Genomic DNA, 24,241 nt, shown 5'->3' with positions numbered 1-24,241 from the left:
ACCGGGAATGCTCGTACAGACAGATGGGCCTACCTGGATTTTGGCCAGACGCTCGTCGGCCCAGGGATGGGGATTGACCCCGCGCCATCGCAGAATACTTGACAAGTCTACCGTCTCCGAATCTTCAGTCACGCTCTCCGTCTTCTCGACGCTCTACGTCCTCGAATCAATACTCTACTTTCGCCGTTGTTGCGGGACGATCCGCTAGGTCCCCAAGTCCACGCCAGGGAAACTTGAATCAGCGGCCTCCGGGGGTGGGACCGCTGTTAAGCTATCGTCAGATGCCTTCTCCGACCCATTGGCCAACCTTCGACAATTCCTTTCAGCCAACACCTCACATCGCTGACAAACCCGTTTCTGCTGACATTGCCGTTCTTGTCGACAACCTTGCAGTAACGGCTGTGGTCGGCACCGGCGCCGACTACTCAGTTACCAGCGCTGAACTTGTGGCGGAACTCAGGAAAGTTACGACTCCTTGGGGGCATGGACCAAACCTTCGGACAGCAGGTGGTCATCTCTTGACACCAATCGGGAGATGCACCGCAAGGCTGCAAATCTGTGAGTCGACGTTCATTGCTTCTTTGGTTGTGCTTCCCGAAGGCTCCCGGATAGTTATCCTTGGCATGGATTTCCTTTGCGAGCACGGCGCTGTTATAAATCTTCGAGACTGCCTTGTAACGTTTGCTGACGACTATGGCCCGAAGCCTAGAGATACCGATCCGCAGAAGACTGCGCTTCGTATTGTCAATGACACCGTCACACTTCCGCCACGCACCAGTATGTTTGTTACTGTACAGGGCGACATAGATCATAACAGTAGTGGTATAGCTAAAGCCAACCTTTCGGTGCTCGTCTTGGCAAATCTGCATTGCCCGCGGCCTAATTCAATTGAAACGTGGGACGACTGAGTTGTTGGTCACAAATTTAAGTGGAGCACACCAACATTTGGCCAAGTGAACAACTATGGCTCATTTCGAATCCATTGACAATGAAGCGTGTATGACGATAGCCCCAATTTCTGCAGCCATTGAAAGTGACACTGCGGTAGCCGATACAGTCGATGTCAATCCGAAGCTGTCATGTGCGCAGAAAGAGCAAATTCGTTGTATCCTCCGCATGTTTAGCGTCCGTTTTGCATCTACATCCAAGATAAAGCAAGTGCCAACCGTAAAGCACTGCATTGTCACTGACCATGCTGAACGACTCATACGTCAGCACGCCTACCGAGTATCACAAAAGGAACTAGAGGCAATACGTTCTCAAGTGAAGCAGATGCTGGAAGATGGCGTAATCCAATCCTCGAACAGTCCATGGTCGTCCCCCGTCGTACTAGTAAAGAAGGACGTTACTCTTCTATTTTGTGTTGATTACCGCAAACTTAACAAAGTGACAAAGAAAGACTATCCTTTTTCGCGCATCGACGACTCATTAGACCGCCTCCAACGCGCCCTATACTTCTCCTCTATGGATTTACGCAGTGGCTACTGGCAGATCGAACTTGATGAATGTGACCAAGAGAAAACAGTATTCATAACGCCTGACGATCTGTACAAATTCAAGGTGCTGCCCTTCGGTCTGTGTTCTGCTCTTGCGACATTCCAGAGGATGATGGATACAGTGCTCTCTGGTCTCCAAGTGGGAAGCATGCCTTGTTTACTTAGACGACGTCGTTGTCTTCTCCCAAACGTTTGAATAGCACTTGCAGCGACTTAGATCTGTGTTTGCTGCAATTCGCACGGCAGGCCTATCACTGAAACCAGAAAAATGTCATTTTGGTTACAACGAATTAAAGTTCCTAGGCCACCTTGTTAGCCATGATGGTGTTCGGCCGGACCCAGACAAAACATTGGCTGTCGCAGATTTTCCACCACCTGCCAACAAACTTGATGTGCGTCGATTTTTAGGCCTCTGCGCATACTACAGACGTTTTGTGCAAAATTTCGCAAACATTTCCGAACCCCTCGCTTGTCTGACAAAAGAGGATGTTCCCTTCGCGTCTTCCTGTGGAGCCCTGAGCAAACATGCGCTTTCCCCGAGCTCCAGCAGCGCCTCCAGGCTGAGCCCTTACTCGGACACGACGATGAAGGTGCTGACACTGAACTACACGCAGACGCCAGTAACATCGGCCTTGGTGCAGTCCTCGTCCAGCGGCAAGGCGGCGTCGAACGCCCTATTGCTTATGCGAGCCGGATTTTATCATGTGCGGAGGCGAATTACACAACCACTGAAAAGGAGTGCCTCGGTGTTGTCTGGGCAACTGCTAAATTCAGACCGTACCTGTATGGTCGCCCGTTCAGAGTTGTTACCGATCATGCGCTCTGCTGGTTGGCGAACCTTAAAGACCCTTCCGCACGTCTGGCCAGGTGGAGCTTACACCTTCAGGAGTTCGATTTGACAGTCGTGTACAAGTCTGGCTGGAAGCATACTGACGTGGACTGCCTTTCCCGAGCTCCTCTTACAACAGTGTCAGGTGATCTTGATCTTGACGGCCGTTTTCTCTGCGCCGTCAGTGTATCTGACTTCGCTGAACAGCAGAAGAACGATTCCGAGCTTCTCGTGCGAGGTGTAGTAATGTCGATACGCGCAGTCAAGTTTGCGTTGGCCTTTATCAGCTTCACATCAGCACGGCTTCATCAGCAAGTAGGCACGGCCGCGAGACCGGAAGTGTATCTGACTGAACAGCAGAAGAACGATTCCGAGCTTCTCGTGCGAGGTGTAGTACTGTCGATACGCGCAGTCAAGTTTGCGTTGGCCTTCAACAGCTTCACATCAGCACGGCTTCATCAGCAAGTGGGCTTGGCCGCGAGACCGGAAGTGTATCTGACTGAACAGCAGAAGAACGATTCCGAGCTTCGACAATTCATGGAATATCTTGAAGGCCGTACGCCGCATCCATCACCAGCATTCGCCCGCTCGCAATCATCGTTCTGTGTTCACAGAAATATCCTCTATACAAGAAACTTCGACCCTTACGCGACTGAGTACCTTCTCGTCGTCCCGCCAGCGTTATGAGCGGATGTCTTGTCCGCCTGTCACGATGAGCCTTCCTCAGACCACTTAGGATTCACATGTATCCTGGCCCGGATTCGCCAACACTACTACTGGCCTAAGCTCAATCGAGACGTGAAGCATTACGTGAAAACGTGTCACGAGTGCCAGCGCCGTAAAGCACCACATGAGCGCCCAGCCGGCTTTTTGAAGCCCGTCGCTCCTCCGACACAAGGACGTCAAACTGATTCGAACAACGGCAATACAACTTTATCGTTTTTCTCTGCATGGGCATGTCCTCTTTTGAAGAGCGGCACATACAAGCCTGCCAGCATCTATGGAAATAATACCTCAGAATTTGTACTAGTGGCAATATAATCAATTTGGGCTAAGTCTGGTCACTTGATCAGCATGAAATGCTTAGTAAAAACCACCGATTTTTTTTGTGTTGTTGAGAAAGCAAAGAGAAAACGAAAATTCTGATCAACTGTGATGTGCGACCCAAGAAATTTGCCCCAAAACCAAATTTTGTTGCTCCAAAACGCGCCTTTTGGTGCTCCAGAGCTGCTCCAAAAGATTGACGCTCACTTCCACCCCTGTATTAATAAAACAAATAAACCAGCACACTTTCATTACGTCTCTTGATGCACGGAGGGTTCTTTTATTGCAGGTAGTTTGATTCATCGTCATCATCAGCCTCACTACACGCACTGCAGGGCAAAGACCTCTCCCATGATACATCAATCTACCCGGTCTTGTGCTTTCCGTTGCCACGTTATATCTGCGAACTTTTTAATCTCATCGGCCCATCTTTGTCTCCCCTTCGTGCATTTGCCATCTCAGGGAATCCACTCAGTTACCCTTAATGACCAGCAGTTATCCTGCCTACGTGCTACGTGCCCCTGCCCATGTTCATTTCTTCTTTGTTTCAACTATTCCTTTACCTCGGTTTGTTCCCTGGCCCACTCTGCTCTCTTTTTGTCTCTCAAGGTTACACCTATTATTTTCCTTTCCATCGCTCGCTGCGTCGTCCTCAATTTAAGCTGAACCTTCTTTGTAAGCATCCAGATTTCTGCTCTGTGTGTAAATACTGGCAAGATGTAGCTGTCATATACCTTCCTCTTGAGGGTTGATGGCAGATCACCATTCATGATTTGAGAATGCTTGTCGAATGTGGTCCACCCCATCCTTATTCTTCTAGTTATTTCACTCTCGTGGTTCGGCTGCACTATTATTACCTGTCCTAAGTAGACATTCTTTTACAACTTTCAATGACTCTCCACGTATCACAAAGCGCTGTTTTCTGGCAAGACTGATGCACATAACTTTAGTTTTATGCACATTGATTTTCAGGTCTCCTTTTCTGCTTTACGTGCCCAGTTCTATAATCATGAGCTGTAATTTGTCCCCTGAGTTACTCATCAAAGCAATGTCTTCTGTGAATTGCAGGTTACTGAGATACTGTTCATTAACTCTTATTCCTAACTCTTCCGAATATAAGGCCCTGAAAACCTCCTGTAAACACATGGTGAATAGCGTTGGTGAGATCGTGCCCTGCTTATACCTTTTTTTTTTATTGGGATTCTGTTGCTTTCTTTATGGTGGCTGTGAATCCACTATAGATTTCTTCCAGTATATTTATGTAGGGCTGTTCGATGCCCTAATTTCATAGCGCCTGTGTTACTGCTGATGTCTCGACAGTCAAATGCCTTTTCGTAATCTATGAAAGCAATGTATGGTAGTATTTCGCACATTTCTCTATTACCTGATTGATAGTATGAATATGGTGTGGAGTAGCCTGTACAAAATCCAGCTTGGTCCTTTGGTTGATGGAACTATGTCACCTTAATTCTATTAGCTAATATTTTTGTAAATAGTTTGTTGAGAATGGACAGTAAGATGATTGGCCAGTAATTTTTCAAGTCCTTGACGTCTCAAAAACTTAATTTCAGTGCAAGCGCACGACACATTCACGCATACACACACACAAATGTCACACGCACAGCACTCACTTTCAAATGATTTATTCATAGCACTAAGGCTTGAATATATACACGTGCACATTAGCATTATAGAAGGCCGAAAGCATACACTATCAACCTACAGTTTTTCATCTCACAGCCTAGAACCGATAAACTGGGATTCATTTGGGAATGAAGATAGCATAGGGGCACTTGCACAAGTGATCTTTTTTTTTTTGCTATAAAAAAGGCCTCTAACATTTCATGTGCAGTTTTTCTTGTGCTTCTGTCTAGAATCGATCTCAAAGAATCGTGCCTCACAACCACACCAAATGACGTGCGCAACCAGGTGTGCATATTTGTCATTTCGTTTTAATTTTCGGGCCTGTTCTCTTAACCGTTCTCTTAACCGGTCATTAATACATTTTTCGGTTTGGCCGAATACCTTGCCGCAGGATAATAGTATCGAGTACATAACTCCCGTGGAACATTTCACATAGGGCCTCTCATGTTTCTTCTCGCAGCCGCGCTTTTTGCTATCGCAAATACGTTGGCACAGTTTCCAGATTTTCTCGGGTGCCGAAAACACTGCTGCTACACCGTGGCTACTCGAGACTTTCTTGAAATCTGTACGTCTTTGTAGTGTATGCTGTTGGCCCATGATGCTAGTGTGTGCATGTATATATTCAAGCCTTAGTGCTATGAATAAATCGGTTGGAATTTGAGTGCTGTGCGTGTTTGATGCCTGGTTGTGTATGTGTGGGAATGAGTTGTGTGTTTGCACTCAAATTTTTTGAAATGTTCTACCAACTAAGCTAGCCCAACAATAAGTTCTTTTACTTGACGTTTTCTTTCTTATGGATCAAGATGATGTTGGTGTTCTTCCAAGATTCTGGTACCCTCTCCGTCAAGAGACATTTCGTATATAATGTGGCCAATTTTTCCAACACAATTTCTCCACCATCTTTCAGGAGGTCCATTTCTACCTTATCCTCAACAGCGGCTTTGCCTTTTTTGCATTTCTTCTAGGGCTTTCTTTACTTTCCCATATTGTTACTGGTAGGATGGCGAATTCTCCTGGACTATTATAGTTTTTCACAATATCATCCTCGTTGTTTTGGCTTCTGAACATCTCTCTTTAGAACTCCTCAGCCATCGCGACTGTACTATCCATATTGGTTATGACGTTGCCTTCCTTGTTTCTCAATGCATACATCTGATTTTTGCCTATGCACAAGTCTGCCTTCGCAGCTTTGAGGCTTCTGCCACTTTTTACAGCCTGCTCAATTCTCTCCATTTGATACGTTCTGATGTTGGCTACCTTACGCCTTTTGTTTAACTTCAAAAGCTCCACTAGCTCTATTTTGTCGGTTGCATTTGAAGTTTTCAGGGTTTGTCGTCTCTTAATAAGATTTTTCCTTTCCCGGGATAGTTTGCCAGTGACCTGTCTGGTGAATGTACCTCTAGCTTCCATTGCACATTCTTTGATGATACTGGTAAGATTACCGTTCATTGTGTCAACGCTAACGTCAGTTATTTTGTTGGTGCCTGGAATCTATTCTGAAACGAAACACTGAATTCCTGTTCTTTACCTTTCACCGCGAGTTCATTAATTGCCTTGCGTATCAGTTTTTGTCTGCTTTTTTCAGGGTAGGGGAATACAAGCTCTTAAAATCCTATGGTCATTGCATCTGATATTGCCAACTACTTCTATATCTTGTACAATACCTGTGTGTACACACAGAATGAATTCTATTTCATTTTTAGTTTCGCTATTAAGACTTTGTCACATCTACTTACGGTTAGCCCATTTTCGGAAGAAGGTATTCAAGATCTGTAGGTTATTACACTCTGTGAACTCTACGAATAACTCCCCTCTGGCATTTCTAGAGCCGATGCCATTTCCCCCCGCTGCATGGTCTCCGGGCTGCTTCTTGCCTAGCATTAATGTCGCTCATCAGAATTGTATACCGTGACTTTACTTTATTAATGGCTGACTCTACGTCTTCATAGAAGCGTTCAACCAAATGATCATCATGGGTTGATCTAGGCACGTAGGACTGTACCACCTTTATATTGTGCCTTTTGTTAAACTTAATTATGATACTTGCCACCCTCTCACTGATGCTATCGTATTCCTCTATGATTCCAGCGATATTCTTGTATATGAGAAACCCTACCCCTAGCTCTTTTCTGTCAACTAAATCACGGTAGCATAGGACGTGTCCATTCTTCAGCACTGTATAAGCCTCACGTGCCCTCCTAACTTCGCTCAGCCCTATTACACCCAATTTAACACCCTCTAATTCCTTGGATAGCACGGATAGACTAGCCTCGCTAGATAGTATTCTGGCGTTGAAGGTAGCCAAGTTCAGATTCCAATGGCGGCCTGCCCGCACACAGTGATTCTTAGCACCCTCTGCTGCGTTGCAGGTGTGGCTACTGCCTTGGACAGTTTCTTCGCAGCCGCTGGGGACTGAGGGCCGAGGGCTAATTTCTTTTTGTAACGATTCCGTCATCACGCATTTTAAGTAAATACACAATAGGAAATGGTGTGGCATCTGCATTCAAAGCGAATTTTGACATGGCATGCTATGCTGCGCTATCTATAAGTAGGGGTTTCTATCGCACTTTCTAAGCGCTGTAGGATACCACCTGACTCGTGGCTCGCCTGGCCTTCTTTTCTTAACTGTTTGGAAGTCCATTTTTCCTTTAAAAAATAAAAGAAAATATAGAGAAAAAAACATGCAGTTTGGAACTTCTGACCTTGCGAGCTTGGCCGGTTTAGTGCCCTGAATGACCCTGCTTTTCACACGTTTATTCTCGCCTAACTTCTTCCTGTCTCACTCAATTTTGACATTGTTGGTTTTAGAATGTCCGTAATGTCGGGACTTTTGCTGATTTCGAGTGGTCGCACTCCCACTTTGAGGTTTCCTATCAACTGACGAGTTGTGCGCAGCTGTTTTGCGACTAGTCTGCTACTTTCATGTGATTCTTACGTTAAGCGTATACATCGCGAGCGGTTGGATTGCTGGAAAATTAAGTGAGAACAGTTTCTTACTGCTAAAGAGTAGACAGCCTTTAAAGCTGTATGTTATTTTGTTGGCATTTTGGGGTAGTAATTAAAAACTTAGATAAATAGACATAGAAATAGACAGTGGTGCTCAGTCAGGAGTCAGATATACGTATTAGTAATTACATCTACGGTTGGTTTAATAACGTGAAATAGTGCATGAAAAGGTAAGGAGTGAATTATTTCTAGTTTTAGAAGGTGGCGAAAGGCAGGAAACTTCGTACGAAAGCAATGACGTGTTTGCATCACTCACCACAAAGCGTCAGCGTGAATTGCTAGACCCTGACGACTCTCAGCACCACACTCACAACAGTAAGTCCACGCGAGACGTTTCGGCTCGCTAGTGCTTTTCGGTACTGTACTACATTGGGGAACGTTAACTGCATGGTGCTGGTGGGAGCCTATGCTTTAGGATAAATGTTTTTTAAAGTTTACCTGTTCGTTTAGACAGTGTACAGTTATAATGTGTCGGAAGTAAGTTAGCGTAAAATTTTAATCAAATATTATTTCAAAGAATATTAGCATAATACCACCTCGTTATACAGGTGCATGGCAAGAAGTTCAAAACAGGGCACAAAAGAACCGTTGCGCCTTTAAGTGTCTGCAAATCTGTGCAGTAAAGAGGTCACAAAAGATAGTAAGTGTCCAAGAAAGTTACTAGCAGCTTGTTTTACTAACTCTATGCTTGTGGTTACAGGATTTCTACATTTTTTTTAGAGTGCACACTTAAGGTACAGTGATTCGGCTTTAAACAGACATGGATTTGTTCGAATGCAGTTCAAGTTTAATGAACTCCTCAATATGCAAAAGCGTGGGCCACATCAGTCAACCTACGTTGTGGGTGAATTAGAACACCAGCTCGAATTCCACGCGACGGGCTGCATGAAGACGTTGACATGAATTCAAGTTTTGTGAGCATTACGTAATACAAAGCAACGTACTGCAACGTGCAATAACTCGAGTATCATGATGGTTTAAAGGTGCATGACGTTGCGGATGAATACACCGATATACGTTAGGTCACCCACAAGGAAAACTCATTCGATAGTAGTCAACGTATAATGACCCCGTAGATGCTGAAATTAGAACGTACCGCAAATAAAACTTAGACAGTGTTACTTCTTAGCATACAATGAATAAGCGTGCTAAAACAATGAACTCAAGTTAACAATAGGTCCCTGCTTATGCACCTTAGGCACAATCAACACTTACAGCTAACGACGTCTTTGTCATAATTATTAGTCACTTATTGTAGTCTGACTATCATGTTATAGGGATTATTTACGAAATTTCCAACCTGGTGGCCCACATCATGAGATAAATTTATCTTAATTTCTTCGTAAGTAGAACACTGCTGCTAATATTGTCACGTTAGACATCAAACATAGAGCTTTCACTCTGACACAGTTATTTGAAATTAGTGTCCCTGCAGGTAGGTTACCACCTTCAAAAACACATTTTTTGGAAAAATGCATTTTTTCAAATTTCGCATACACGGTAGACAAGGAAAGTGATTAATAGTGCAAACGACAGGAGGGGATAAAAGAGACGAAAACAGAGCGCTGATCTCGTCTCTTCTATCCCCTCCTGTTTGCACTGTTAAGCAGTTCCTTCGTCAACCATGCAGCACCAACCAGCCCAAGCAAGCACTTTGTTTCAGTTCATATACACAGTGTTCATGTGACGTCACAGACAGCTTCTCGGCTGGGTACCCAAACGTGGCGGTCACCCGTCTCATTTAAGGGGGGCAGTGCAAGGAAGAACGGCGTTTTTTTGTGCTCCCCCCCCCCCCTTTCTTTTTTTCGCTAGCCTCACTAAGAGTGAACAAAAAAGATTCCAGGTTTTTCCTTCACTCCGCCTCGCTGCCTTTTCTCGCAGCACCGTGTTGCTAGTTAATCTGCTTTTCCCTGCTTTCAGCTTCGGCCGTGTCCTAATCTTCCGGCTTTCACCTCTGGCAGATGTCTTGGGCTTCGGTTCTACGCATTCCTTCGGTTTCGATGTTTTTTTTTTTTTTTCAGTTCTTTCGCTCTCTCTGTCACGCTGTCTTTTTCTTTTTCAAGGAACAGTGTTGGGAGTTGGTTTGCTTTTCTTTGTCCCGATCTTTGGCTTAATCCTTGTCTTTTGGTTTTCTTACACCCTCAGTTTTGGCTTCGTCCTTGTCCTTTGGCTTTCCTATTGCTCCGGCAGACATCTTGGGCTTCAGATCTTCGCCCTTCTTCGTTGTCAGTGTTTCACAATCTCCGGAGTTCTCGGCGTGCGACAGGGCTTCTTTGAAAAATAGGTCTACATGTCTTTTGTTGGCCACAAATGGTGCGACTTCGAGTTCTTGTAGACACTGGGTGTCTCCTGCTTCCGCCGCGACACTTCCGGTAGAGAGTAGATGATGGCCTGTCGCGTAAACTCTGGAGCCATAGTGAACAAAGGTATGATGCGATTTGGGAGCTCTTTGAACAGTACCAGTCATTGGCATCTTCAACCAGACAGGCTTTGGCAGTTTTCAGCGTGTAGGCAGCTGACCAGGTATCAAGTTTCGATGTCTGACCAACGTTTTCAATCCACTCGCACGCTGAAGGAGCATCTCCGGAACCGTAAAAGGGGCTGATGTTGCGGCTAAAGTCACTTATCTCCTGGAACATTAGCACTGGTTGAGGCTGTGCTGCGCCGACCAAAATCAGTCGTTCTAAAAGGGTCGATAATAGACGGTCCCTTTCTTGGTTAGCTTTGAGTAAGTTGCAAGCCGTAATGGTTTCTACATTGCCAAAGTTTGTACCTCCTCCACCCAAGTTGGGTTGTTTCTTTCGTCACTGCATTGCATCTCGGGGCTCGGGTTACATTAATCAGCTTTGTAGAATGACAGAACTCACATTTTCTCTCCGTGGCGATTGGATGGCGATCCCACTTCTGAAATGTTGACTTCGACTTCGTAATAAAATAAATAATTTGCTCTCACATAATAAAACACATTTCATGCAGGCTTACTCAAATGTCACAGGCGACACAGGCCAAACTACACTAGAGTCTCTCCATGTCGTCGTCCTCTTTCTTCACCATCTTCCTCGAGGCACGTGCATTTCCAACATGCATCATGTGCAAAAGAAACAATAGGATTTGAGAGTACTATATGTCACTCTATTCACACAGTATAGTTAGCAATAAGTTTACATTAGCAGTCCCACCATAGGGAGTGGCTGCCTTACATCCAAGTCCTTGTACACTAGAGCAATGTGCAATCACAAGAACTAATCCTCTCGCAGGTGGAGTTGGCCCTGTGGGACACCGCAGGCCAGGAGGACTATGACCGGCTGCGGCCACTGTCGTACCCAGACACGGACGTTATCTTGATGTGCTTCAGCATCGACTCTCCCGACTCCCTGGAGAACATTCTCGAGAAGTGGCACCCAGAAGTCAAACACTTCTGCCCAAGCGTCCCCATAGTCCTGGTTGCCAACAAGAAGGACCTGCGATCAGATCCGGCGACAATCAAGGCAAGCCACTGTTTTGTCTTGTAAGACCTGATAGGATTGTTGCAAAATTAAATACACCACCAAGTTCGAATTGGCATGCTTCAACATATGCCACCGTTACCAATAATAAAATAAATGCTGCACCACAGTCTCCCGCCTAAAGCACCTGCTGCTGATTGTTCTGGCTAGCTGCACGTTGCCATTTGAGCTCACTTCATCGCTCTTGGGCCACGGGTGTAGACACTTGTAATGTAAATCGGCTGTAATGCGGTATTCCGTGTAGCCTCCCACAGAACTCCCATGTATATGCATACCACTTTTTGCACAGCCCTTTGTCCACTCTCTCTAAAATGAAAGACTGGTTATAATTAGGGCTCAGTGTTTGGGGGTGTATTTTCTCTTTCTTTAGGCAATTCATCCTTTATCCATTTTCCCTAAATTCCCAATTTTCGAAATTTCAAAGGTTAACATTACATTAGCATAATAATGGTTTGAACTAGTTCATACTGGTTCATAAATGAAGAAACTTTTGTTGTGAATTGAACACAGAAAAAAAAATTGAGGTGGGTGCCCACTTCCAACTATGTGCTTGGTTTATACTTTACTGTGAAATCTTCTTCCCACTGTGGAATAAAATCTGTTGGTGTCAAGACCCATCCTGTTCATTTTTATGTGTCCTCATTCAGTTTGCGCCAAGTTTCCTCAGTTATGAACATCCCATTATTCTGAATACTTAATTTAAAACAGTATCGTAAAACGAGAACATTGACCACATGCAGTACATGCTAGTTGTCTGGAAAGTTTGATGCTCGTGCACTTAGTCGAGTCCTGCTATAACGAATTCCGCTGCAATGAAATTTCCGCCGCAACAAATGATTTTCGATTCCCCGTCAGCCTCCCATAGAAAACTAGGTGAAAAATGTCTCGTCACAATGAATACTTTTCCTGGATATTTCCACTGTAACAAAGTTTTTGCGAGTACTATACCATAAGAAAAACTAACTTGCTTTGGATTTCCGAGAAATCCAGATTCTAACTCGGCAATTTTTCGACGGCTCCTGATATACAGAGCGCCAACTGTATCGCAACAACTGTGTTTTCATCGGATACACGCTTTCTGCCACCACACGCGCATCCCACTAGATTTATCGCCATTGAGATGCTCGGTGACAGCCTGCCCATTCGCCATGATGCTGCCGGTGGATTTGATGTACATGCGGTCCGCAGCAGAATTTCGATTTTCAGGCTCCCGCCATATGTTTCTGACGTCGCTGTCATAACTAGCCCTCGTCATCACTAGCCCTGCAATTGTGAATGACAACCACGCGTGAAAGCGCACACGCGAGCAGCGTGCACCTTGTCCCAGCATAACTACATTCTACCGCAATTGCTGCGAACACAAACGTGTTCGTGTCAAACGCGATCCTGGACAACTACAAAAGTATGCGCGCAGTCGACGCGCACCGACTCAACTCAATATTTCTTGCCGTAATGATGCAAACAAAAATAGCAACAACAGTTTTTAGATCACGCGCACGGCCAATGCAGCGCGCACTAATAAAAAACGGAACTTGTGTTTGCCGCAACCGCTCCACAGGAATTGGCCGTCTCTATCGCGTGTTTCATCAATAGCAAATACAATCCGAAGGTGTGCAGCTATCACAACCGTAGATTCGAGGCGATTAAGCCATAAAATAACACGAAGTGTTACGGCTTTCCTGTCGTTCACTTATGGCCACGGTAAAATGGAGCTTCGTCACTTTCAGTTGCAGTTATCAGTAGGCCTCAAGCAAAGCTTTAGCACGCTCATTTGCGGCACTGTGCACACGGCAAGCCCCAAGGGTCGTCTGAATGTCGTATTTTCTTCTGCATGACCCACCTCTGCATATAACCGGGACGCCTGGCCGCAAACTGCGTGATTGCCACGAAGCCGTGCCGTGATGCCAACTTGTGCGTCAAATTATCTTATAACCCGCACCCTGACTTCAGCTCTAAATTTTCTGTGTATATTTATCAGCTTGCAGGGACCAGAAGATGAGTCATAATCATCAGGCCTTACCAAATTTTGTGGTCTATAGATGAAAGTTTGCTACGACGAAATTCCGCGACAACAAATTTTTTCACGCGTCTCGTCAATTTCGTTACAGCGAGATTTCACTGTATACGCACAAGCACCTGTGCTTGAATTCAAAACATTCACACATTGGTGCGTATTACAACCTTAAAACGTTTTGCAATAGATGCAAGCACATATTTGATACTCTGGCGTATTTAACGGTCTTCATTATACTTGTTTTGTCACCTTCAAACTTACGTGAAGTCTCTCTGCGCAGATAATCTTAAAAGCAGTGAGTTTCTCCATTCCTAGAGAGCAATTCTTGAACTGTTCGTTTTTGACACTACTGATTTTCCATAGCCTGATAAGTAGTGCAGCCTGTTGTTTTTAGAAGTCGAGGCTGGTCCGTTCATGAAGAGCAATCACATTCCAGACCACACATCCTCTTTCTGCTGTCACGGCACAGCATATGCAAGGTGCCCAATATACGCAATGATCACGGACAATGACTGGCTTGTGCAGTACGATGCATTTTGTATGACTACAATCAGCCAAGAACCACCAGGGTATGTGCTCAGACCTCGCCATTGCCAGCTTCAGGCTAGATCAGATACCACGACGCAGTAATAATGAAGGCAAGACGAAATTCACAACTAACACGACATACCAGTTATGAGCAATAAACATTGTAGTACTATATAGCTGTGCACTGCTTGGCACTCGTTTACATACACGAGTGGTTAATGAAACGGTTCAATTACGGTAACACCGAACAACCCCACTGCTTTGCCCACTCATTATTCACTTCGGGGATATGCTGCGATTTTTTTTACATCATCCTGATGTCGCAGAGCGTTCACCACTACCAACACAAATGAGAGGAGTGTAATGCACTTCAACGAGGCAAATGCAAGCTTCCCAAGATCCGCGTCTGGGTTCACAATTACTGGAGACCATTTATCCGATATTCGTCACAGGTCCCGTTAATTAGGGAGACGATCGCCAGGTTGATATCATAGGTTGGAAGTACCGGCCCCCCCCCAACTGCATCACGAAAGCACGGACAATTTAAAAGTGGTCCTATTTGGGGCGCAAGCAGACGCCTGCTGTGGTTCAAAAAACGAGTCAAAGCTGAGAGTTGATAAACAAAACAAAATTATATTCTCAAATATGGCAGATCAAACTATACACAAACATGCACACTCGGCAATAGTTCAGTACAATAGTTCACCAATCTAACAACAGACTACACAGTACAATCGGATACACTAGAAATAATGTACACAAACAACAATACGCACTACAATGCATACACATGCATAAAACAACCAAGACACTTATTCAGTCGAAAGTTCTTGGATCAAAGTTGAGTGTTTCTTTCCTAGGAAAGACTCGCTCAAAGTCCTGCGCTGTTGTCGATCCGCTGCCCCCGAAATTTCTCTTCCAGGAAACTTCGTCTTCCGATTTCCACACTCCAAGCACCAAACTTCCTCGCCGGTAACACGTCAGCTTCTCACGCTTTGCGATTGCAGGACGCTTCTTCCATCGCTCTCTGGCGGTAGATTCACACTATTCTTCTGTTGGTAGCACCAGCCTTTACCCTTCAGGCGGAAACCCTCTTCATTACCTGCTTTATTACTGACGACAAAAGCCTTCACCCAGACTAACTGGAAAAACCGTATGCACACTTGCGCAAAACTTCCATAATCTCCTGCCTACGCACACTGGCGTAAATTGTCTTCATCTCCTCCCTACGCATACTAGTGTGAACTGTCTTCATCTCCTGATCACCACTCTCCGCTGCTCAAATAAATACCTTTCGCGCTAGATTGCAGAAAATCCTAATAGTTTCATCAGCGCGATGCACAGCCAAGGCTGGGGAAAGGGCGAGACGTTTCGAGAGCCGTCTGCGACATGTGACGCAACTTTGCATTACCACACCCCTTTCCTTCGAGATCTTTTCAGGGCTTGCTAGGCGGCCGATGTGAAGAGGTTGGTCGGCGAAACTGCGCTTTCGAGGCAGAGAGACAGCACGTCCGGAGAGTCATTGGATGCTTGTTTTTATTCTTTAGCGTTGACCTTTGCGCCTCTCTTTGGCGCCTGGTATCGTCACCATCGCCAGAATTCGGTGGCTTGCGCTTTTCTGAGCGCTCGTTTGTGACATTCGCTAAGGAACACGGTGACGAAAACTTTTGTTATTTGTGGAGGTACAGTAATGAAATCCGGCATTATTCGTGATTCATTGTGCTGATATCACAACTAAAATCTGTTGTCAACCATCATTTATAGTTTCCGAGTAACAACGCTTGATCATGGTTCATACCCGTCTTTGAAACCCTCAAAAACACTGCAGTTTTGTTGTCCTTAAAAGAGCACTAAAGAGAAAAACGTTTTTTTTTTTTGTTATTAGTAAATTACCCTTTCACAATTCTAAAATCACCGCGCTCACCTTAAGAAGATGCAAGCTAAAAGAAAAATTGTGCAAGAACGAAATGCGGGTGACGACGCCACCTTGAAATTCCTACACCAAAAGCTGTGTGTCATAAATCTTGTCAATGTTTACTAAGGCTTACGTAGCTCCCAATCAGTACAAGTTAAGCACGTTGTCTGCGAAATATGTCTGACATACCAAGTTTCAAAAAATTTTGTCGGACCAATGTGGGCAGCAAATTATGGCAAATGCACTTTGAAAATCATGATGTCACTCATGCATATTTCGGTGTGGAATTTCATAAGGGTACTTTGACTTTCTCCAAATAAGGAACTTATGATGGCAATAAGACGTCCCCCGCTACGCCACCGATTACCAAAGAAAGGGAAGACCACTCAACCCCTTGTCTATCCGGTTCTCTCTTGGCTGTGTGTCTCAATCACTTCTCACATACAGGGATTCGTGCTGGGGCTGGGAAGTAAAAGTTGCTACGACCTGTTCCTGTTTACTGATTCATTTAATTTATTACTAACTACATACATCGTATACCCGCGTACATCAACCACCACACAGAATTATAACACATGATTTAGGCACTCGCGATGTTTGACACAGGGCAGGCACATAAAGTAACAATACAAGGGTATGCATATAAAAAAAACACGACGACACAAATGATGAAGTTATAAATGAATAAAACCACGCAGTGTCTCAACCCGCCATCTCCTTTCCCGCAAAGCTAATCTAAATAGGGTGCGTAAAGTTCGTCTCTGAATGGTCCCTGTTGTCAGTCTTCATCGTCTTCGTTGTCTCTCTCAGCGATTTCCATCTTAATCTTCTTTCATAACGTCCCGCAATCACTCGCTTCCTCGTTTCCCATCATCTCATCAACTCTCATTGCTATCTCTTCACACCGTTATCTTCCTTTTCCATTCCGCTTCTCTACCATCTCGAGCTCATCGCATCGTATCTCTGACCCTCTTCGTATCGTCTCGTAGTCCCTTTTTGTAGGACCCGACTCCGCCCCTTCGTGGCACCTAACCAATTGCCACTGTTGACACGACACATTTCTCTGTCAGTCGGAGTGTATCATCTTCGACGGCCGCCCCCGCGGCCCACACCACTAGAAAACCCTCTCCCAAACAAAGCCGAGCAAGTAACAATGTACAAACTGAAGCCCCAGAGAGAGAGATGGGCGAGTTGTCCCAAGACACTTTATTTACGGGCGAACAATGGTCCCGATGCTTCCGACAAAGTGTGTCATCTGTGATGGCCAACGTCCGGAGTTTGCAGTGTTGTGCCAAAATAATTTCGGCCAAACCGAACCCCGGTTCCTGGTACTTGATGAGCCGATGTCCAGAACGACTCTCCACGTCTCCATGCAGCTCGGTGTCTCCCGCGAAATTCTCCGCAGCCGCCGCTTCTTCGTCATTCAACGTCGCGGGTGGCCATTCGCGCAGAAAGCAGTAATGAGTCCTGGAACCACGGAGGCTGACGGGAAGTCAGACCGGACCCGGCACAGGCGCTGCGGCAGGGTCGCATTTTCCGAACCAACAAAAGGTGCTCTGCTGCTCCCCCATGCCACAAATCTGAAGGGTGCGCGCGGATTACTTCCACGTACACTGTCACACTGTCTGTAGACGACAAGGCGCCGCCCGGTCCTCGTGTTTGCGCGGGTGGCCCGCGAGAACAGTAGAAATAATCCTTCCAGGTACCCCACTCCAAAATGCCCATTTGTTACACCGAAGGTTTTCTTTTCCTTTTTTTTATGCGTGGGTTTAAGAAACGAGCGTAAACATCTTGGAAGGACCGGCGTTCAGTCCGTGTTTGCGGGGACGTCATTGCAAGATTAACGACATTAGAGTTCTGCGAGAATACTTCATCAGTCTAAACTAATTGTTTCACTCTAGTGTTCGTTTAAATGTGCTTGAATTCTATGAGTGCACTTCTGTTCATTCTGTTTTCTGCAGTTGCTTTTTTCAATAGGAATGGGACAATATATTAGGGCATTCTACAACTGTCGAATCTGCTATGACATTAATTTAGATGAAAGTATTAAAAACCAAAAAATAAACTTATTCTGCTACACGTAACCCCACCTAAAAGCTCTTTCACTGTAGCACAAGGCCGCTGTGTTGCGACACCTATTTGTCGGAGAAATCCGCGTTACCGCAAAGGTACCCTTCTGCCCTTTGGTTTTCTTACAGCGAAAGTTCTTATGAGATCACAACAAGGGTCATTTTTGGTGCCGCAGTTGTCCACAGTCATCATTATCTGTAACCTCAATGGCACGAAATTAAAAAAAAAAAACTAAGCGAATAAAGAACACCAAGGACACAACTGGATTCAAACCCAGGTCCCCTTTGTGCCAGCCAAGTATTATACCACCAACACACGCTGGTGCTTTAAACTGCGTTGCTAACTGACCCTAGGCAGTCTAAAGTATTAAAGTGGTAAAGTGTAATAAAGTGTATAGTAATAAAGTGTTATAGAACAGCAAAGGCAACAACCAAGCGTCGCACAATGTGAATTGCAAAACGAGTGGGTTACCAAATGCTCCAACCCATTACAAAAAGCTTTAGGTATAATTTGTCAGCCATTACATCCAAAAATTGCACAAAATTTTTTGCATGTGTATAGCAGGTACCACAGTTGTCCGAAGAATGATGAAAGGTGGCACAGCAAATGCCTATCTACTGCACGAAATTCATTCAGTATTGGGTACCCTGCAAGTGTGCTTTGTAGCAGTTACCCAAAGAGTGTTTAAAAAGGCTCTAGAAAGGCCGCTCTTCCAGCTTTCGCTGGCACTATGTTGAGCATTTTATGTAGGCCTGGCAGGTTTTAACATGACCATGTTGAAGAGCTAATTTCACAGAAATTCTGGTGTCAGCATCAGCATTATTTGCTAAGTAAAACGTTTGTGTTGTCTGTGTGCTAAATATCAACGTGGATGCAAAAGAAGTTAACTAGAAAATAACAAAATATTCAGTCCGAGCTGCAATTGAACCCAAGCCTTCTGCGTGGCAAGCAGGTGTTCTACCACAGAGCTTAAAACTATTTCGAAAAAAAAAAAAACGACAGCTTAAAACTATTTCGAAAAAAAAAAAACAACAAGAATTTCATGTAGTGCAAGGAGTCTCCTGAGCGCTTGTAATATTGAGTGTAAGTGTAGAATTGCATTTGTCATAAAGGCACGGGAATTGCGCCATGAGTTGGTGGTTTGAAGGCCTACCCATTACGAAGTGCTCAGGCCTACTTGTGGGGTGGGGGCCATCAACAGTGACGGCAGCCACCCCTTAAACAGGCCTGAGCAATGGAACCTGACTGAATTTCATTCCTGCGTCAAATTAGATTCACTCTGCCATCCTGATAATATCAAATGAAATTGCATAAAGTGCACTAAGGTCTCGGGTTGGCGTCGTCTGTCGTCAACAACAACCATGCCAGCACTTTAAAAGATGTGCAGCTTGGCTGCCAAGATCACAATACTGTACCAAGAAATATTCTCTTGGACAAACAGCGGTCACGCGTGCATCCCAAGTAATTCACAGTGTTATGCTCCGTGCCAACAGAGCTTCTGTTGTGCAAGGTGAGTTATGGTGGCAAAACACACTCTCCACGGAGGGCCATGGCTTTTAGGCTCATTGGTAGTTGTGTAAGTGGCAGCGATTCATTGTTCCGGAAATTCTGCGGACAGCTTGTTCCGAGAGTCGCACTGCATGTTTTTAAGGCAATTTTCACTAACTGTATGCGTGCGTCCAGAATGTCTGCCATGTCTATTTGTGGGCATCGCAAAATGAAATCTGGGGACGCAGTAGTGATAGATATCAGGAACAATGAGGAATTTTCGCCCCGCCATGGTGGTCTAGTGGCTAAGGTACTCGGCTGCTGACCTGCAGGTCGCGGGATGGAATCCCGGCTGTGGCGGCAGCATTTTCGATGGAGGCAAGAATGCTGTATGTAGGCCTTTGTGCTCAGGTTTGGGAGCACGTACGTTAAAGAACCCCAGGTGGTCAAAATTTCCGGAGCCCTCCACTACGGCGTTTCTCATAATCATATGGTGGTTTTGCGACGTTGAACCCCACAAATCAATCAATCGATAAGGATTTTTTTGTGCTTCGCGTCCAGCTTTCTGTTGCGCGAGATCGGGTCCAATAGAGCTGCCAGTCATGCTTCATAAGCAGCACAATTTGTTAACTCTCAACAGTGAATGAGATACCAACAAATTGTATTTAAAACAAAGTAAGGCTTGATGTCATCCACCAGGAGGGTTGCCATTTTAAAGGGGCGTGCGCTAGCAGAAAAACTTGCTGAACACACTGTGTTCAGGATCCATACAGTGACTTGGATGACACGACACATCTGGAACACTTGTTGCATGCCGATGCACATATGAGACGGGCGGTAAATATGAACGGACCTCCAAGATTGCATGATGTAGGTGTTCAGGCTCAGTGCACATCCTCTATGTGGCCGCTTTTGGCTACTTCAGAAACACGTTGACAGTGTAGATGTGTATTATTTGGCTCGCCTGGTACAGTGGAGCTATGAGCCACTGCTAATGGCATGCAGCATTCTGATGTCACTAAATCTTTCATTACGCAGTGACATTGGTGTCAGTCACACCAGCAATGAAGCTTGATCACAAGAATGAACATTAAGGCGCACTTTTGCAGCAGTTAAATGTCTAAACATTTGCTGTAGTTTAGTTGGGTGCTGTCTCGCCTTTGTTGCTTTTCTGATGCTAGTCCCTGAAGGCATTGCCACAGTCCAAAGCTCGAATCGATCAGTCTTTGCACTTGCCAAGAGAGTGGTGAACTTTCTGCGACACACAGTGAGTAGAGAAATTCAGTTACCCTTTATGTATATGAGAAAGTGTTGCCTGGTGCTAACATGCAACTACGCAGGCCAAGATAGGCCAGCAAAAAAATTGAACACTGGAAAACAAGACAGTGCTTAACAATTGTGCTTCTTTCTCTCTCCTCAAGTTCTTTTCAGTTATTTTCATTGTTGGCGTATCCTCACCAAGTCTTGTAAAAATATTTAGGCACGCCACTTCACCCATCTTCGTCACTATGCAGTGATTGCATAATTGACATTGGTAACTGCTTGCAAGGTTGCTCATGTCGTAACCTTTGCAGCACTCCTTTTGCCTGGAAACAGCCACGTTTTGAAAATGCACAACCTGAGTGTGCAGTTTCAGTGTTGGATGCTGGTTATGTTAACATAATTAAACCTCTTCATTTTCAGTGTATTCCTCTTACTTGCCTGTGGTGGCCACATTTTCAAAGGAGGGGAAAGTGCTCGAGGCCCATGTACTTTGATTTAGGTGCCCATTAAAGAACCCCAGGTGGTTTATATTTCTGGAGCCATCTGCTCTAATTACCTGCCTTGGCAAGTCTGTGTTACCTGTCTTCTCACAAGGCAGCTAAAGCCCTCTTGCACTTTTTGAGGACTACGGGCCTATGTGAACACCTTTGACCTTTGCATAGTGCCACCGCTGTATACGCGTCAGCCCCTGTACTGACAGTTTTCTCGAGTCTTTCCTCTCTCTTATCCTTATATTACTCTCCTTTCCCACTCTTAGTGCACCGGGCATATCCTGGTTAACCTCCCAGTCTTCTCTCTTCCTTCTTTTCTGAGGAAAGCAAGCATCAGCATACCTAACCCTCGCTATGTTGCAAAATTTTGCATTCACTTATGTTTTATAATGATTCCACTGACACCACTATGCAGTGATCTCCTACCTCTACCGTACTGTATTTCTGCAATTCACTGTACATTGGTTGAGTTATCGGCGAGCTCGAATCATTTTATTACTAGGTTGTATCTTCACTCATTCCTGCCTTGTGCATTATGAAACTGGAACCACTTTGACACTAGTGTAGTAACCATCTGTAGCATTGAAACTTTTCGTGATGCATTAGAAAGACTCTTATGTATCCCCTTCAGTAGCGTTGGCTACGTTTAAGAAACTTGTTCGTGATGGTGGTGTCGTCTACTTGTGGCCAAAAGAGATGCATTGCTAATTAGATAATTTGAACCTTGTCAATATGTTTCGACTTAATTCTTGTGTACTCTGTTTGATCGTGACCAATCACTTAACCCTTTCAGATGCCACCTTTGAAGAACTGTTTGTAAATGTGTCAAATTGCTACAACGTTACTCAAAGGCACTCAATATGCAATTGCGACAAGAATAATTAGATAATTTTTGAATTTAAAGGCACTCAATATGCAATTGTGACAAGAATAATTAGATAATTTTTGAATTTAGTGGTGTTATAATAACAACTCATCTTAATTAGCATTTAATTGAATATTTCTTTACCCAAAAGTCATAGATGCTGACTTTTCACATAAATAAAATAAGCTCTCAGGCAAGGAATGTATTACAAGTTCATTTTTTGTTATGTTCATTTTGAGCACAGAAAAATTCTTTTCACATTGCTCGCAGGAAGGGGCATGTCGCACAACTCGTCGAACATGGTAGTGCCTTCAGAAAAGTGATCATATGTATTGGCACTGTAAAATGAGGTCAAACAAAGACTAATTTACTATGCAGGAGGTTCAACTGAACCAAAGTAAATATCTTGCTCTTCCTTAGTATCTACTTGATGCAAATAGTGAAGACGGGTAATGCACACAATTGTGTACATAGTGTTTCAAAGGGTTAAAGGAATATACTATGTGTTCAACATGCAGTGTTTGAGAACCAACGTCAAAAGTATTATTATTTTAGTTTTTGAATAAATTCAACCAGAAACCTATTGTGCACACATTTGCAGCCTATCATTTTATTCTTTTTGTGCGAAATGGAACCTGACTGAGTGCCAAATATGTATTCAATTACATTTTAGTTACAATTCATTACTGAAACTCGCCGAAAACAACTCATTACTTCATTTTCTTTCATGAAATGGAGTACTGCTGAGTGCATTGGAATATGGTATGTGAATTTGACACATTTAAGACAGTGCATTATAATTCGGGCTTGAAGGCAGGGGTGACACAGCTGCGCCAAACCACCCCTGTTGCACCAAACTCGTTTATCAGCGCCGTACTGTGCCATACCACTCTAATTTTGCCACAAGGTGCGACAACCATCAAGTGCAATGCCCGAAAATGTGGCCGAAACACTGTGTTTTCAGTTTCGTCGTAATGGTTATAGTTTCTGTTTCGTCAAGGTTGTGATCTCTTGAGCAGCAACTGTGAAGTTCGATTCAAAGGGCACGGGCGCAATTACATTCACGGATGCTATTTCAGCAGGCCTCAGTGAAAATGGCTCGTGAACGTGTCTATGTGCTGGGCTCTCAATGCAAAGAGATTGTGCTGAAAAGAGCATCTGCCCTTGGCACGGTCATGTACTCTTACACCTGCGTTTTCTAGAGTTATGCAGTATTTGATATAAAAATATATCTGCCAGCTTTACAATTTGTTGCTCTCGCATTCCTTGCTTTGCCGTCCCTGTAAAACTGATTTTTTAACTTAATGACACTGTTAAAAAAGAAAAGGATGACTGTAACGGTGCTTAGAAAAAGTGAGGGTGTGTGAGGTTCTTGGGGCACCCTAACAAAGACAGGTGCACAGGACTGCTCACCTAGCGCATGAGCATGTTCTCACCTCTGTATACTGCGCTTATCGAATTGGTGGTTGACGGTTGCACATGCATGTTAAAGAGACCCGCAACTGGCCTGAACGGGTTATTAGATTCTGGTGGAAAAGAAAAGAGCATCGATTATGGTGACAGGTGACAGCATACTTTTCGTGATCCGAGTAGGATTTATATGTTTAAATCGTGTTCAAAAGTAACCGAAACCGGCATGTCACTCCCCTAGCGCTATAGCCATAAACTGCAATTATGAAGTCCTAATAACTTTGCGGTGATTACTTAAAGTGCACTGGAATATGGGCTTGAATTTTGAATATGTATGTTATTGTTCATTTTTGTTTGTTCCTATGTAGCTTGCAAAGTAAAAGTAGTACACCATGAAAAGGGGTGCTGCTTTCGGGGCTTTTGCAAGGAAGCGAGTGCAGTCGCACATACGCGTGGTGTTTCCAGAGTAGCTGGATTCCTGTCACGTCAGGCGCGTTGAAAGAAATACGCGAGCTTTTGAATGAGATTGCTGCGATGCGCGAAACGCCGTTGACCTACTGCTCTGTGGATAATTTCTTCATGCGTGCTGCTAGGGGTGGTGATGGTGGCGGTCTGTCGGATTCATCGCTACCGCTGTTGTCCGTCAAAGCATGTCGCTCTGGCACTGCTTGA

At 44.6% G+C, this 24,241-nt stretch overlaps 1 protein-coding gene across 1 annotated transcript in view; it reads left to right on the top strand.

The window, feature by feature from the left end:
* The window catches only part of LOC119178445 (ras-like GTP-binding protein Rho1), a 43,975-nt gene that overhangs the window by 8,159 nt on the left and 11,575 nt on the right, over nucleotides 1-24,241 (top strand). Inside the window, exon 2 of the mRNA XM_037429652.2 lies at nucleotides 11,277-11,507. Within this exon, the coding sequence (XP_037285549.1) occupies nucleotides 11,277-11,507 (231 nt within the window). The remainder of the gene's footprint in view (nucleotides 1-11,276; nucleotides 11,508-24,241) is intronic.

Source organism: Rhipicephalus microplus, chromosome 2 (genome assembly GCF_043290135.1).
Source record: "Rhipicephalus microplus isolate Deutch F79 chromosome 2, USDA_Rmic, whole genome shotgun sequence".
Classification (NCBI taxonomy): domain Eukaryota; kingdom Metazoa; phylum Arthropoda; class Arachnida; order Ixodida; family Ixodidae; genus Rhipicephalus; species Rhipicephalus microplus.
The sequence above is the reverse complement of the archived record's forward strand: the minus strand, read 5'-3'. Positions and strand labels throughout refer to the sequence as shown.